A 15,573-nucleotide genomic window follows, 5' to 3' on the forward strand; every position below is an offset into this window, starting at 1 on the left:
TTGGAAACGAAGTACATTTAATAAAGAAGTATCAACAAGTTGATAAAGTTTGGCATGTGAGATACTCTTAGAGGGACATTTGATGGATTTGTCAAAAAAGCAAGGCACTATAACACCTTGGTGGCACTAGTGGTTTTTTTGCTACACTCAGGGTCCAACTCCCACCAATACTCACTCTCAGGTAAAATTCTCCATTTTCATTTCCAGACTTGATCCGGAATGTGTTAATAGTATTAGGGTAAATAGTGGTTGCCTGAATCTGGAAGATATCAGAAGGCACTGTTCTGTCTGAACGGATGCTCATGTATTTGTACACAACAGAGTAAGGCAGCTCTCGGCAAATGGCATTTGATACAGGGCAGACACAGCGGCTGAAAAACAAAAACGGATGAAACTGTGATAGCTGCAAGTGAGTGGTACTTGCTTTCTGTTGCATTTGATCATGTTGCCTGTTGAGGATGATCCTAAAAAAAGACTAATTTTTCTCTTACTTCTCAGATGTAAGGACATAGGGCTCTTGACAAGGATTTCTTGGGTAACAACGAAATCCTCCGTGGTAATTCCAGCAAATTTCATCCTCTCTGCATTCATTAGTAGTCTCACACTCATTTATATCTAGGAGGAAGGAAAAGGTACTGTATCAAAGCCGATGGAAATGAATTTGCTACAAAAACATAATGCCTTCAAAACAACAACAACAAAGCCACCTGTTTGTCTGTTGAAACACAATAGGTTTCTATGTTCTTCACCTGCTTTTCTAGGGCCTGGCTAGAAAGGATTTCTCTGTGCAGAAATGGAATAAATTTATTTGAGTGTTAATTAAGTCTGAAGATTTTTTTAGTTGACTGAAGATACACATGAATCATATATAATGCAACTGTAGAAATGCTGTAAAGTTACTAATAAGCAAAGAATTATTTTATAGCAGAAGGTACGTGGTAGAAAGAGGAAAAAGGTTTTAAGGAAGAATTGTGATTTCCTGCCTTTTGCAGGTTCTCACTTTTAATTGCCTGAGTTTTGTGGTCTAACTAAAATGCTTAGTTAATGGGTACTTTTTAACTAAAATAGTTTTGAAAGGAATAATGAAGACTTAATTATTGTGCGAAGCAGAGCTTCCTTTTTTTTGCCTGGGAAAATAACCCTGAATGGAGGTGGGGACTGTCAGACTTGCACTGTATTAATGCTCTATTATCCTGTCAGTGCCAGAATCCCACTACTCTCTGCTTAAATTAAACCATCACAGAAAGGGTTTATTCAAATGTAATCTCTCGGAAGGCACAGATTTTTAGATGGTCAAACTAACTACCCCACAATGTTCAGCATTTCTTAAGGGAAACAAATTAATCTGGATTTTATAAAAAATATTAATAAAAATTAGTTATTTCCTCATACCTTCTGCCAATAATTAGCACACCTATTTGTTTATAAAAATAATGACTGTTAAATTGGGTTCTGGATTACAGAAGCAATAGTTCTTGCACTTAATTAGGACTAGATGATCTTCTGAGGTCCCTTCCAACCCCTAACATTCTGTGATTCTGTGATTAATATGTTGTTCTGAATATTCTCTAATAATATGCAGAGACATTTAGCATCAGTGGGGAAAAGATACAAACTTTAAAATTCTGGCATTCAGTGGCACCTGACCAGAACATTTATTTTCTAAACATAAATTATCTAAGCTGTTCAAGTCTTGAATTTTTTTTTCTGTTACCAGAAGAAACACGTATTTCACTTCTGCTGTGGCTGGATTTAGGAATCTCTATAAAATAAAACATGATATAAAGCCATGTTTGGTGTCTGGGAAAAAAAAGCCTAGTTTTTTTTTAGAAATATTTATCTTTGAAACTTAGACTCACTACCTGGACATCCAAGACAAGTTTTACCTGAGAGCTGCAAAAACTGACATTTTGTCCTAGGAATCTGAAGGACTTAAGAGTTTGAGCTGAAGGATTCAAATAAGAATTAATGTAATATATGCAATTAATCATCACAAGCTTTATCATCATGTCTTTTGCTAACACAATGGTAATACTGTCATGAATTATAAACATTTAGATAGCAAGCATTATTAGTCTTGCCTGAAATGGTGTCATTAATAATGTAGTACTGAGGTAGCTATGATGAGGGCACTTACCTTGACATGTTCTGCCTCCTAGTACCTGGTATCCTTCAGGGCAGACACATGAGAATTTTCCTGGTTCGTTGACACACTGATATTGGCATATATAACTTGAGGTTCTGCATTCATCAGTGTCTGCAGAGAGCAAAAAGCTTATTATTTTTTAACATCTACCTTGTTACAGAACTAAATATAATAGGTAAATGCTGGTTCTAATAGGAAAGAACTGTCTGAAATACTGTCTGAAAAGATTAAGTTAGCAAAACCCTGAAATGTACTGTTTAACACCTCCAAGTTGCAAACAGAAGGGCTAGTTCTACTTGTGTTTTATCAATAATCTTCCAGAATGAGAATTTTGGATTTGAGGAAGCAGAAAGTATATTAGACTTCAGAACAGGTTTGGGAAAATAATTATTGAAAGAATTTATACTTTTAGTATTCTAAAATGTGATTACTTTCACAAAAAACACAGATATGAGATTAGTAAGTCAAAAATGTCGCCTTTGTACTTGTGCCCTACACTAATAAAGTAGATCTTTGGGAAAGAGGGGAAGGCCTCTTTTTTATCTTCAAATAATATTCAGTGTATACCATTCTCTTTTGCTTTTTTAATTCTTGTGTAACCATCAGTCCCTTGCTAGAGAAATGTGGTGTGAAACAGAATTTAACAGTATATGCTATTAACAGGAAATGGAATTAAATGTATCAAAACTAGGGAATTGCTTGAAAACCAGCATAACTCCCTCCTACCACCTCTGAGGTTTGAGCCCAGTTCTTGATTTTGTGTCAGGGCTGTCCTTGGAGGCTGCATACTTGCTGCTCCCTGTTCTGTTGGCTTGCAATTAGGATTATCTTAAGAAGCTTGGAGAGGGAGCATTGTAATAGCTCTGCTGGCTTGTTTAGGAGGGCAGTGGTAAACCAAAAAGACCTCTTTGGCTCAAAGACTGGTAGAAAGGATATGGACTTTAAGGGTGAGATCATCATGTGTCCAAAAGGAGATTAGAGGACCCCTGTGGAGACTCTGGCAGAGGAAATCAAGTGTTGATTGTATAATCATCAGGAGACATGCTGTTTGTATACACAGGCTTGAAAGCATCTCAAAAGCACAATTGTTGCTTCCTTAAAATCAAAAATTTGAGGTTTTATTTTCAGAGAAGCCTAACAACATACAAAATTGCACTTGCTTTTAGTTTGCATTCCTTTCTGATTCATTTAATGGTCGTCAGCATTAGACCACACACAATTCAAGTGAGTTTGTGAAGCAAGTATTCAGAAGCCTTATTCTTCCCAGCTGTGATCTGAACTGTAGTAATGTCTGTCCTGTTTTGAACTTATGATTAGAGAGACACCCATATCTAGGTGTACCTGAATGCAGCTGCAGCCACAAAGGTGTGTATTAGCAACAAAAAATAAGGTCTTAAGGGTTTTGGCTACAAACTGTACCCACAGTGTGGCTCCACTTGAATTATATCCCTCAGCTCACAGAAAGATTTCTGGGAAAATAATTAAAAAAAAAAATTGCTCTTCCAAGACAAAAAAAATGGCATACCTTCACAGTTGATTCTGTCACTGCTTAACTCAAATCCTGGATTACACTGACAGATGAAAGAACCCAGTATATTGTAACACTGTTGTGCACATGGGTTATTGGCATCACATTCATTTATGTCTGAAAAGAAAAATTACAGATCTTTATCTTGTGTAGCTGGTAATTAAGCTGATTAAGTGAATTAGTCCTTAGTCTGGGTCTATTGCTTAGCACAAGCTCAGCTGACTATATGAATATAGATCTGCAGTCCCTGGAACAATGTCAGATCTATGCTTTACATTCCATATAGAAAAAGAGTATTTTTCCAGGAATGAGAGTTATTCTAATGTGTGGTGAATTCTTCCAACAATGTTTATTGTGGCTATTGAACTCCACATTCCAACGTCTTTTTCCAGGTATGAAATGCCAAGTGTCTATAAATAATTGATAAAAGGAACACATACTGATAAGACCTCTCAACATGCAGTGGTTAAGATTTATTTGAGCCATTTATTACTCTTAAAATTTTTTCTTTTAAATTAAATTCCATTATAATTATAACATGAGCCTTTGAGGCCCACGGAGTTTTGCAATGCTCTAAGGCCTAGACCATATTGGGGGAAGGTATGTTTCTGTGCTAGATTTTTTTCCATGATGTGCCCATCCTAAGAACATACATGAGAACACTGTGGTATGAGAAGAGAAGCAATTTTTAATGGGAAGTTTATATAACTGTAATCACCTCTGGAATCCATAATACTTGTTTTTCATAGGCTATTGACTAACTGCTGCTCCTCTGTCATTCACTCTAGATTTTAGTGTATTTCCCCTTATATTCCCCCCCCTGCATGTTTTCCATTCATAGTTCTGTTTATCAGATATAACCATCAGTACAGCACTGCATTTGAAAAAAAAAAAATCTTGAGTTCATGGCTTTTGCAAATGCTTATAAATGTCAGCCACACTTATCACTTACAGATAAAACCGAAAACTGATGAAGACCACTAAGACTAGGCATTCTCAAAAACTACCAATGAGGAGTATAGTAATTCTTTATGATGAACCTTCTAGTCCTGAAAATGCATGGTAATAGGGGAAAACTGATTACAAAGCTTTTTCTTCCTCCTTTCAGTTAATTTCTGGCAACAGTGCAAAGAATGTACATCATGACAATGCTACCAGAATGAATAAATAAGCTAGCCAAAGCCACAACTCTGTTTTTTTTTTTTTCCAAGAAATATTGACCCACTTTCAATGTATGCAAAAGTTGTAACACAAATGTAATCGGTACAGCTGTCAAGTACCACTTCTGCCAGATGACTGTTGCAGATGTGAAAGTCCATCTTGATGCAGCAACTATTAATTTACAAATTTTCTTAAGATTTACTTCACCTTCCCAGGTGGAAGTATGCCTTATAAGGCTGGGAGGCCAGCAAGTCAAAGAAGGGGTGTTTTGGTGAAGCACCTAGCAAACTTGGAGCTGTCATGGATTTGTGAGTGTAACTGAAAGAATACACCTTGCATTTGAGCCCTGGAAAGGGTCAAATATGTAACAACTTGTCACATGGTTATGTTGTGTCCATGTGTAATTTTTTTTATCCTATCACTTGGTGAAAAACAAGAAATTCCTTTCTCACTTCAGTGCTAGGCAGTGTGCCAGAGTACTTGATAAGATATGGCAATGCTTAGAAGTAATGGTAGAAGCTGAAAACTCCAGATTTATTTATACATATATATATATATAATTATATAATATAGACTCTCTCTCTCTATAAAAATTTTATCGATACAGAACTTCTGATTATCTCAATCAGTCTCTTGATTTTTTTAATGGCCCTTTTCTCTGCACTTCAGTAGACATTGTTACCTTTTCATTATTACTCTAATTGTTGTAGAAGAGAACTTAGGATTTCAAACTTAACAGCAGTCTTAAAAGTTTAGTGCAAGGCTTCCCTAAGTGTTTTACTTCTAAAGGGTCACTCTTCCTTAGTGACCCTCATTTTCTTTTTTAACATTATTTTCTAGATATTCAAATGTGACACTTATAGATGCTTTCTTTCCTGACTGTGTTCAGCATGGGCTGAGGATAACCACACTTAACTGCTGAAGTATAGTATTGCTTCCTCTGTTTTCCAATTCCAGCTCTTGTTGCATGAACTGGGAATAATACCATGAAAGCCAATGATAATGCAAAGTGATCCACCAGCACTGAAAGAATAATTAAATCTAAGATTAAATAATGAATAAAACCTCTAGGGTTCCAGCTGCCAAACTAGATGCTCCTCAAAGCTGCTATGCTAACAAAAGTAAGTTTTCAGTAAGGCTCCAATTTTCTCTCTAACCCTCCTGTACTTCTCAGATCACTTGCAGGAGAGTATCTCAATACAGCAACAGGTATGTCTTACTAGTTGGTATTTATTTCCCTTAAGCTGGGATGAAGATACTTAAATTTCAACTGTGGCAAGTCATGTGTCGGTATTTGTCCATACTGAGTGAGCTCATGTGTAGAAGTTCTTACCTACGCAGGTGTGGTTGTTGGATGCTAACTGGAAACCGGCATTGCACTGGCAATAATAGGAACCAGGAGTGTTCACACATCGATGGTGGCAATATGGAGGCAGGGTGCATTCATCGATGTCTGAGTTACCAAAAAAAAGAGAAATTAATTCAAACGGAATCACTGCAGCTCACTGTTGCTGTCTTGTGTCCAAAGAAACTATAATTGTTTTGTAAAAAAAAAAACCTCACAAAAACCCTGTAAAGGTAATTGCCCTTGATTAAAAGCAGGGAAAAACGCTTATGTGAGCTAGGTACTGCTTCTATAGATATTAACGGGCATACTATTTTACTTTAACTTCTGTAAAAATCTGATTTATGCTGATTGTCTTACAGCTACTAAGATCAATACACATCCCAACTTTTATTCAGTTCCACAGCACTGCTTGGTCTTGTTTACTTTGTATAGGTAAAACCCAGAATGTTTTGTCAAGACTTCTCATGATCAGACATAATGCTGACCAACACAGTGAATGTGGCTTGTAGCTCTTATTTTTCCAAAATTTCGCATGCAGTACTCTTAGCATGTACTAAATCTTTTTAGCTCCATTAGGAAAGAGTCCAAATTTTATGTGCAAGTACAGGGGAATGGAGAGGATCAAAGATTAATGGGTCTGTAAAGGAAACAGGTGGTTTTGCTTCTGCAGGGATCCCCCAGAAACTGGCTTGCTCCCCCGAGGGGCTGCCATTGCTCCAGTTCCCCTCTCTGCCTGGGCTGCCATTGCTCCAGTTTCCCTCTCTGCCTCCCCTGCAGCACTGGCATCTTTTGGCTGGGCTTGCTGGTGCCAGGGAAGGTGATCAGACTGGCTGAATTTGGTACTATTTCAGGCAGTATTAACTTTCCACAGACTCTCCTTGCAGATTAGCCCTGGCTTTGAGGTGGAGCAGGCTGCCCTTCCAAGTTTCAGCATTCCTAATGTGCATTGGAGCAGGTTTTTCACCTGCAAACCGTAAAAAAATGTGCAGCAGCCCATTCCTTTAGCTCTCTGCGTTTTAAAAGGCTTCCTTGCATCATTCTGGAGAAGACACTGCCTCTGGTTTTGTCTGAAAAACATTTTTTTTTATTATGCCACAGTGCTGATCATGCATGTATGTGCAGCAGCCGCCTTTAGTTGTGGCGTGCTTGAGCTTGGTGAAGAAATCCATGCTGTGTTCTGTACATGTACACAATGTGAGATTTCAAAGGCTCCACGCTCAGACAAATAAGACCAGTTTTCACTGGAACAAAGAAAGGCACTTCCCATACCCATGCCAGATCTTGAGTTTCCTACCTCCAGCTGTTTCCACCATAGATGTGTTTAAAAAGAGGCCAAGACTTTTTTTTTTTTATAATGAGGAAAAGTTTGTTTTATTATCAAGTGAAAAAATAATCTTTAGAGGTTAACCCTTTCTTTGTCAAATTTGCAGTCACTGTTTGGGGCTAAACTTAGCAGTGAGTGTTTTGGATGGTTCTGAATGAAAAGGCTTATGCTGGAAAATTCCTGGCTATCTGTACAGTAGCAATTCTTGCTGTAACTTTTGTTGCAGAGAGAAATTTGGAAGTAGAAAACGAATACATTAAGAGGCACAGTAGGTCTCTTCCATCCTTGACTTTTACAGGACTAAGCTCTTACAAATTGATGTTTAAAGATCTGACTATACTATATAGGCATATGAGAAATGCTTTGCTGCTTAGGCACTGCATTTATGTACATAAATGCTTTGAGAATCTGACTCTAATTCAGCAGGAGTTTTCTTTGTGGGATTAGGTACATCAGCTCCATGCAGATCTAAGGGCTAAGTATCTAATCAATTCGGCCAAATCTTCCATTCAAAGTAATGCTGGAAAACAATTCATTCTATCTCCAGTCCTGTATTTCAGAAAAGAATAACTTTGCAATATGTGAACAAGAAAATAATAAAATAATGAAAAAGACAGAAATGATTAGTGAATTTAGATTAAAATCAATCCATTATTAGAAATGAGTCCTTTTCTTCCTATATCTTGAAGCCAAAATAGTGTGGAAAAATTTCTTTCAATTTTGAGAGAAACATTTCCTTCCATATGGAGAACCTCTATCAAGATCTGGCCCTAAAAACATTTTCTGGCTAAGTTGTTATAAAATCCCCAAAGATGGGCTGTATTCTGAAATGCTGACAGTACTAAGTGTAGGGATGTACTTATAATTTAGGTCAGTGTGTAATATGTAACACAGGTGTTATTCTTGGTTTTGACCTAAATAGGAGAAGGGCAATTTCACTTTCCAGGCATCTTCATGTATAGATAAGGATGCATGAATGTATTCACATGTAGATATAAAGGTGTATCATTCTGCTGCTTTTCTTTTGAGTGCTGTAATGTGTCCCATGAGACTTTCAGGTAGTATCATAGGTCTTGACATTAAAGGTGCTTTTGCATAGCAGTAATATACTTTATCTGATCTAAAAAATCTAGATAAAGCCTAGATATTAAAAAAAAATAAATCAATGACCCGTCAAAACTATTCCTCTACCTACATGCCAAACTATTCATCCTACTCTTGCACAGAGAACTGAGAAAAATCAGATACATCTGTGTTTTTATATCAGTTTGTCAGCTCAGGGCCTGATCCACATCTTTTGGGAAAGAGATAAGAATTTTTGGGTTCATTTCTACAGCCTTTGGCTCAGAATCCTAAAGAGCGAGCCATACCCAGAAATTTAAGTTAGCCTAGATGTTTACTGAAATTTCCCCAGTTTCCTTCCTGCAGCTCTTGTTAGGCAGTGACAACCTATAGCCTTTGTGAGGTTTTTGAAAGAGATTTAAAATAAAAATTAAATTTTTACACACTTTCAAATGCAGGATCTGTAACACAAAGAAAAAGAGGAAAACCCTGAGTTCTGTTGGACAAAGGACAAAAAAAAGTCCAACAAATGCTTTTCTCCTCGGCTGCATAAAACCAGCCTTGTGTCTTATTCAAGACCACCTCTTACATCACCTCATGATGTATATATTTGATTCTCTTATTTTGTAGTTTCTATTATCTCTTACAAACCTAAGGCTTAAGGGTGGAGTGCCTATAAAAGTAATTCATCCATTGAAATAATGATTAAAGAGGTGTTCAGTAAAGGCTGAATGAGGACTGCAGGAACAGGGTAACAGCACTTTCGCATAACATCCCCAAATGAGGATAGACTAGGAAAGATGCAGCATCTACACTGCACTTGGATTTAATTTACTGCTCTACTTGCATAGGTCTCAAAGGTGCTGATGGTTTATTTTGGCACAAAGAAGAAAGCACAGTGGTTTATAAGTTGCAAATATCATATACCTGCTTTCAGAGTTTCCACCTCTTTCATTTATACTCATAAAACTGAGTACTGACACAGCCTGTGCAAGGGGGCTCTGCAGAGCAGGGATTAGGTCTGTGTGAAGGTAGTGCTTTGTCCTACAGATCTGGAGTCAAGTCTCACTAAAGTCAGTGCAAAGACATGCTTTAGTTTGCTGCTGTAGATTTATGACTGTATCTGGGACATTAGGCAATACCCCAATATAAACAATAAACATAACGTAACTATTAGGAAAATTAATATTGTGAAGTTCAACTCCAAGTGTCAATTATACCTAATAGTCTCTAGTCCCCTGCTGTAGTGATTAATTATTGTGATGAAGTGATTATTCCATTGCATTTCAAAGTTACAGCTATTTTACAGTACACATACAGATATGCTTTATAATCAATATAAATATTTGCAACTGTAGATAATGAAAGAAAATAATTTAGTCGAAAGCAACACTTACCAACGCATTGGTCCCCTCGTTTCTGATAGCCTGGAGGACACTGGCAGCTGAAGGACCCTCTTAAATTGACACATACTTGGTCAGCTCTACAATTATGGGTTCCAGTTGCACATTCATCTATATCTTTATAAAAAAAGCAAATGCAATATTAGTCATAAATTTTACTGTAAATATTTAGCCTGTTGAAATGCTTTATGCATCTTCAAGCTACCTATAAGTGAAGGTAGCAAAGTTCAAATATACTCCAAAGATGTCATCTCAATGCTTACTCCATTTGCAGGACATAAAATCTTACTCAATTTCTAATAGTTTTTAATTCTGGTATACTGCATTTGGAAATGTTTTCAGATATGGTTATTTTAAGCAATCAGATACTTTTATTTGTCAAATGCCATTAATATTTTGTACTTATCACTATAAAAGTTTCTGTAAACTATTTGCAACTTTGTTATATTTTAATAATTTGACTTCTTCGGCTTTTTTTCCATGCTGTTTTTGTTGCATGCTGAATTACTCTGGAAAATTTCAGCAAACGTAGTTCAGCCCTATCTCAAGAAAGAGATGAATTAGAAATACATTGTTTTGCTGATACTAAAAAGACTCTGGTGATGTTTTGCATGGTTCCTGTGCTCCATACTTTGGACAGGGACTTGGAACTTGGTACATGGTGGCCTTCTAATCAGGAAGAGATCTGCCTCTTGTCATTCCCATGAAAATTTCCCTAATTCAGTCAATCTGTTAAAGTCTTTGGAAACAGTTTATGTATATTTGTATTTCAACAGCACAGCTAAAAATGCAAATGCCAGACCAATACTTTTCAGTGTAATTCAGGCAGCTTTTAGTTCACTCTAAATACAGGTTTATACAAGCATAAAAACATTTTGATTTTTGCCTATTCATTATAACTGCTGGAGGTACTTAATTATAATTAAACTGCATGTGCTGACAAATAGGTTGCTTAAAAAGGAATTACAATTCTCATCTGAACATCCAAAATGTTGGAGAGCTTTTTATTGTAACCTGACACAGTACAGTGAAAGGATTTTTTAATTTTGGCATTATACACAATTTGAAGACTCTAGGCTGAATAAACAAATTCCTTAAAACTTATGATCTCTAGTTTACAAATCTCAGCTGACCTCTCTATTTGTATAGGCACTGGGGACGTTAGAACATCACCAGTGGCAGATTCTGGGTGGTGCTTTGGAAAAAATGATGGATTCTTTCTCATAGCAAATGAAAACAATTTTGACCACAAGGTTCAATAAAAAATAAACCATCAACAGTTTGAATTAATTCTCAATGTTTGCCCTTTCCCCAAATGTCCAAATATTTTACATATATCTTCTCTTTATCTGACAGGAAAAATAAAGTCCTTTTATGTTAGCCTGCTCTCTGCATTTCTGCATAGTACCAGTCCAAAAGCTGCTGTGTTGATGCAGGACTTGCTGACTGCATTGTTCTGCACTGGCAGCTGAAAAGCACATTCTCAGGTGTAAAGACTTTCAGGGACTGTAGCTGGCTGCCTCATACCAACCCGACACATCATTAAAAGCTTGAGCCAAAGCTCAAGGTGGAGTTCAATGCAAGTCTTTGCAGGGACTTCATTGGGCTTTGCATGTACTCCTAGTCTCTAAAAAAGTTGAAAATAAAATGGCTATAATACTCATACAGTTCAAATCCTTTTTATTGCAGAGCGTGCTGGAACAAAGTAAGTTTATTTGATCCTTAGGAACTTCATATATGAGTAAACTTAGCATGAGTTACCTTTTAAGATTGATTAGTTAAAATGCACTAGGTCCTTATGTTGCCACTTGCATCTGTGGCTTGGTTTCCATTTAGCTTAATTTCTATGGAATAATAAGCCACTCCAGCTAAAATAAAGCAAACTAGATAGACATGTACTCAGGGTCTTTGATTTTTTTTTTTTCCCCCAATGGTAAGTTCAGTTTGAAAGAAAACTATTCAAAAGTAGTGTTTAACTGCTAGGTGCCACCTCCTTTGGAAACTCTTGGAGGATTTGATGTTATGGCCAAAATGATCTGTGTTTATAAGAACAACCTTTTCTGGAGACTTGCTTCAAGGAATCCTTTAGAGCTCTCCTAAGCTCCTTACTCAAGTTAGGATCCTGTACTGGGTTGCATATTAGCTGTGACTGTATGACCTGTCTGTCTTCTACACGCCATGAAAATGCATATCAGTATGTGGCATATTCTTGGTGGACTTCCGAAGAGCTTTATCAGTGTTACTCTGCATCGTCCTGTTACTTTTTGCTATTCTGACTGTCTTTGCTAGATGGCTTTTGCTGAGATGCGAGTCCCTCGGCAAGCTAGGGAAACAGATACATGGAAGGAAGTATTGACGGGAGTTCTTTGACAACTCAAATCCTTTTTTTTTTTTTTTTTTGGTAGACTTTATTGAGATGCCTAAGGTGGGAAGTGGAGAGGAGAGCAGCCTCCAGCCTTCACTGAGGAAGGGCAGTAGGTTGCCATGATTGCGGCATTTTGCTCACATCTATGCAAAGAAATCAGTAATGTTAGAGGAAGGCTGATGGCCTAAAGATCATGTTCAAGTGCTTCAAGGAAAATACTGTGAGAGGAAAACAATAAGCAGCTAGAAGGGTTTCAGTGCTGGAACATTCAGTTCTGGAATCTCTAGTATTGCAATAATGAGGTATGTCTACTGTTGTGACTGATACAAGGGTGAGGAAGCGAGGGGAAGATTTCAGTGCTGAAAGCAGTGCCAAATGTAAATCCTATTGGTGTGTGATACCAGAAGCAGCCCATACTTATGGAGTATGAAAAGAAGCACTGGTGGATTTTGCAATGTGATGTTGCTGCACAGACCTCTGCATCTATGCCTTTAAGTGATGCCTACAGAGAAGTCTTGAGCTTCTTGGCACTTGATGAGACCTGAATCATCCTCTGTTAGAGAAACAGTCTTTTTTCTAACTGTTGTGAGAGTTTACAGGAGCAACAGAGGAGTGGAAGTCACAGGAAGGAAGCAACATCAATGCTGGAGGTATCCTTGGGATGAGGCAGATCAGCTCCATTTTTCTCTGAGGTAGCAGAGGTAGAGTTATCTACCAGTACACACACACATACATATACGAACTAGCATAATCTTACACTAGTGGTGCCAATATTGATCTGGGATTCCCACTTCTGTGTTTGTGGTTCTTGAATGGGTAGACTGTCTATCTGCAATTGTTTAGGGTCTGACTGAACTCTGACTTATCTGAAGCTTCCAGATTGTTTTCCCGGTTATGTTCCCTCTGTATGGAAATCAGTAATTCCCAGGTCTTCATTCCATTACTCTAAAACTTCTTTTTGCAGTCTAAATCAGACTTTTCCAATCCACTAGAGTCCTAGCTTGTTTATCATAACTTGCACAATGCCCTCTGATTCTGTGACAGTGATCTGAAAGCTACATCAATTCCTGCTTTTAGCCTGTATCAAATGCAATAATATAGAGATGAGATGGCAGTTATACAAAACACATGTTTTTTCCTTGAATTCTATCATCTCATTCTATTTGATCTTTCTCGAAATCAAAATCCCTGGACTTAAGTGTAAACAGTAAATGAGGGTATTGGGAATTCATACTTTTGGTTTCTACTTACTGCAGACACCCATGACCAGACTGATTTGGTATCTGTGAAGATGTAGCAAGCTGGGGCAAAGGTGTGATAGAAACTCCTCCTACAGGAACATCACAGAGCTCACCAGCTTTAATCCTAAAAGCAAAATAAATTTGTCTGATCCTTCCTCTCTAGCATGAATGCTTAATAATGTGTTACGTGCATGTGTATTTATAATAATTAAAAAAATTAAAACAAGACACTCCACTGCACACACTTGTCTCTCTGGGGAGAGGGTGAGAACAAACATGTGACAGATGTTTGTCATGTTGCTTAACGCACTACTGGAAAGCACTCAAGATACCACAGTGATGAGTGCAGTATAAGAAACAGATCTAGGAAGAAAATAATGGGATTTTACAAGCTCATTCTTGAGCATCTTTCCTCTGCATCCTCTTTTCCAAATTTAGTGTCATCATTAAAAGGTTTGTTCCATAAGTGTTTCAGCAACTGACACCATAGCTGAAGCTTCTACCTTAAGCAAGTATCCTTAAGCTATACCTGAAAACACCCTCAACTGATTCCTCATCAACTTTGTTTAAATTTCATTTCTACATGTTACACATACATTTGTTCACCCAGCTAGGCAATGTAAATGACATTGGTAACCAGTAATGAAAATACAGCTAAGATTTTAAAAGGTTGTGCTGTTCGCTATGGATAAACAAGAGCTGTAAGTTCGTATTATATTGTTAAACAACCTGAACGGTATTTCATTATTAATGCATGCAATATGTTTGCATGTGTGAAATGTAGATTAATTCTTAATCTCACTGTATCTCTGAGTCTGATCTAAGATGTTGCTCAGATTTTTATTCCCAGACAGTTATTCTCTGGACAGTTACAGCCTGTGTAGTCGGAAAATTTCCTTTGAAGGAGCCTAGGTGTCTCTAACAACCCTTTTGTAGATCGATCTTACTTGAAAATGGAGCTGGGTTACCTTCAATGTCTTGATCATTGTAATAATTGAACTCAGCTAATTGTGTAGTCTTTCAATGGGCCACTCAAAAGCAAACACGGGGTTTATTTGTACTTTAAATAGCTACAAAAATTAAAATTTGTAAAATGTGTTTGGATTGAGTACTTTAATTTCCATATGTTGTTTATAGGTGTAACATCCAGAATACTATACTGAAAGAATGTGCCAGTTTCAAACTCAAGGAGATGGGGGATTGCAAACCACAGAATTCAGGTTTTCTGAACTGTCTGAATTCAGATCCACTAAGCATCATGACATAGTCTTTAATTATATGAATCTCATATTCTGATTTTCCTGCAGTCTTGTGCTCGGTCAAACCTTACCGTTCCCAAACCGGGTTAGGTGGTATGGTCCTCTATCTAGTTGCAACAATTACTGCCATCTAAAAACCTTAAATTGCTGTAAAGAGTCAGTCAATAGAGAAGTGAGGAGGAGGAACACAACAATTAAGGGCACTGGTATCTCAATTAAATTGCATGTAAGTCACACTGCTCTTTCAGAAATATTTATGGAAGTCCTCAACTGGGCAATGATAAACATGGCCATCAGACCCCAATGACTCATCTTAATATAAATACTGCCTTTTGCAAGAATCTCCAGGGTTATTCTAGAAAGTTCATTTTAGAAGACTACCATATTGATAACTATCTGCAGGTTAAGATAGTGCTCTGATTTGCATAGCCTGCTTGAAATTTGCAGAGTGCTACAGAAATAATGTGAGAACCATGGAAGGCAGCAGAGCTTGCTCCTGTATTCCTTCAAAATATAAATCAACTTACATTTCATAGTTTTAATTCCACATGCCTCACTAACAGCTATACCCAAGGATTCGCTCATTTTCCAAAAATGTACCCGCACTCCCTCTTGAAGTGATTTACACAATTATGTCCTTCCATTGCTGACTTTGGCAGCCTGCTCTATATTTCAGCCACCAGTTGTGTACAAAAATTTTGCCTGACCTGCTTTTTAGCTATAGCTTTCTCTAAAT

General features: G+C 37.3%; 1 protein-coding gene across 6 annotated transcripts in view; it reads right to left on the reverse strand.

Annotated features, from left to right (window-relative positions):
- Window positions 1-15,573, reverse strand: part of EFEMP1 (EGF-like fibulin extracellular matrix protein 1) — a 47,867-nt gene that overhangs the window by 1,952 nt on the left and 30,342 nt on the right. For 2 of the 6 annotated variants that reach the window (XM_009957495.2, XM_086460792.1), the window contains 6 exons: window positions 9,967-10,089; window positions 6,169-6,288; window positions 3,672-3,791; window positions 2,138-2,257; window positions 492-615; window positions 176-371 (listed from right to left, as the gene is read on the reverse strand). In XM_009957495.2, coding sequence (XP_009955797.1) covers window positions 176-371; window positions 492-615; window positions 2,138-2,257; window positions 3,672-3,791; window positions 6,169-6,288; window positions 9,967-10,089 — 803 coding nt within the window. The remainder of the gene's footprint in view (window positions 1-175; window positions 372-491; window positions 616-2,137; window positions 2,258-3,671; window positions 3,792-6,168; window positions 6,289-9,966; window positions 10,090-15,573) is intronic. The other 4 variants (XM_086460790.1, XM_086460793.1, XM_086460794.1 and 1 more) reach the window with 4 other exon arrangements.

Source organism: Leptosomus discolor, chromosome 2 (genome assembly GCF_034619465.1).
Source record: "Leptosomus discolor isolate bLepDis1 chromosome 2, bLepDis1.hap2, whole genome shotgun sequence".
Classification (NCBI taxonomy): domain Eukaryota; kingdom Metazoa; phylum Chordata; class Aves; order Leptosomiformes; family Leptosomidae; genus Leptosomus; species Leptosomus discolor.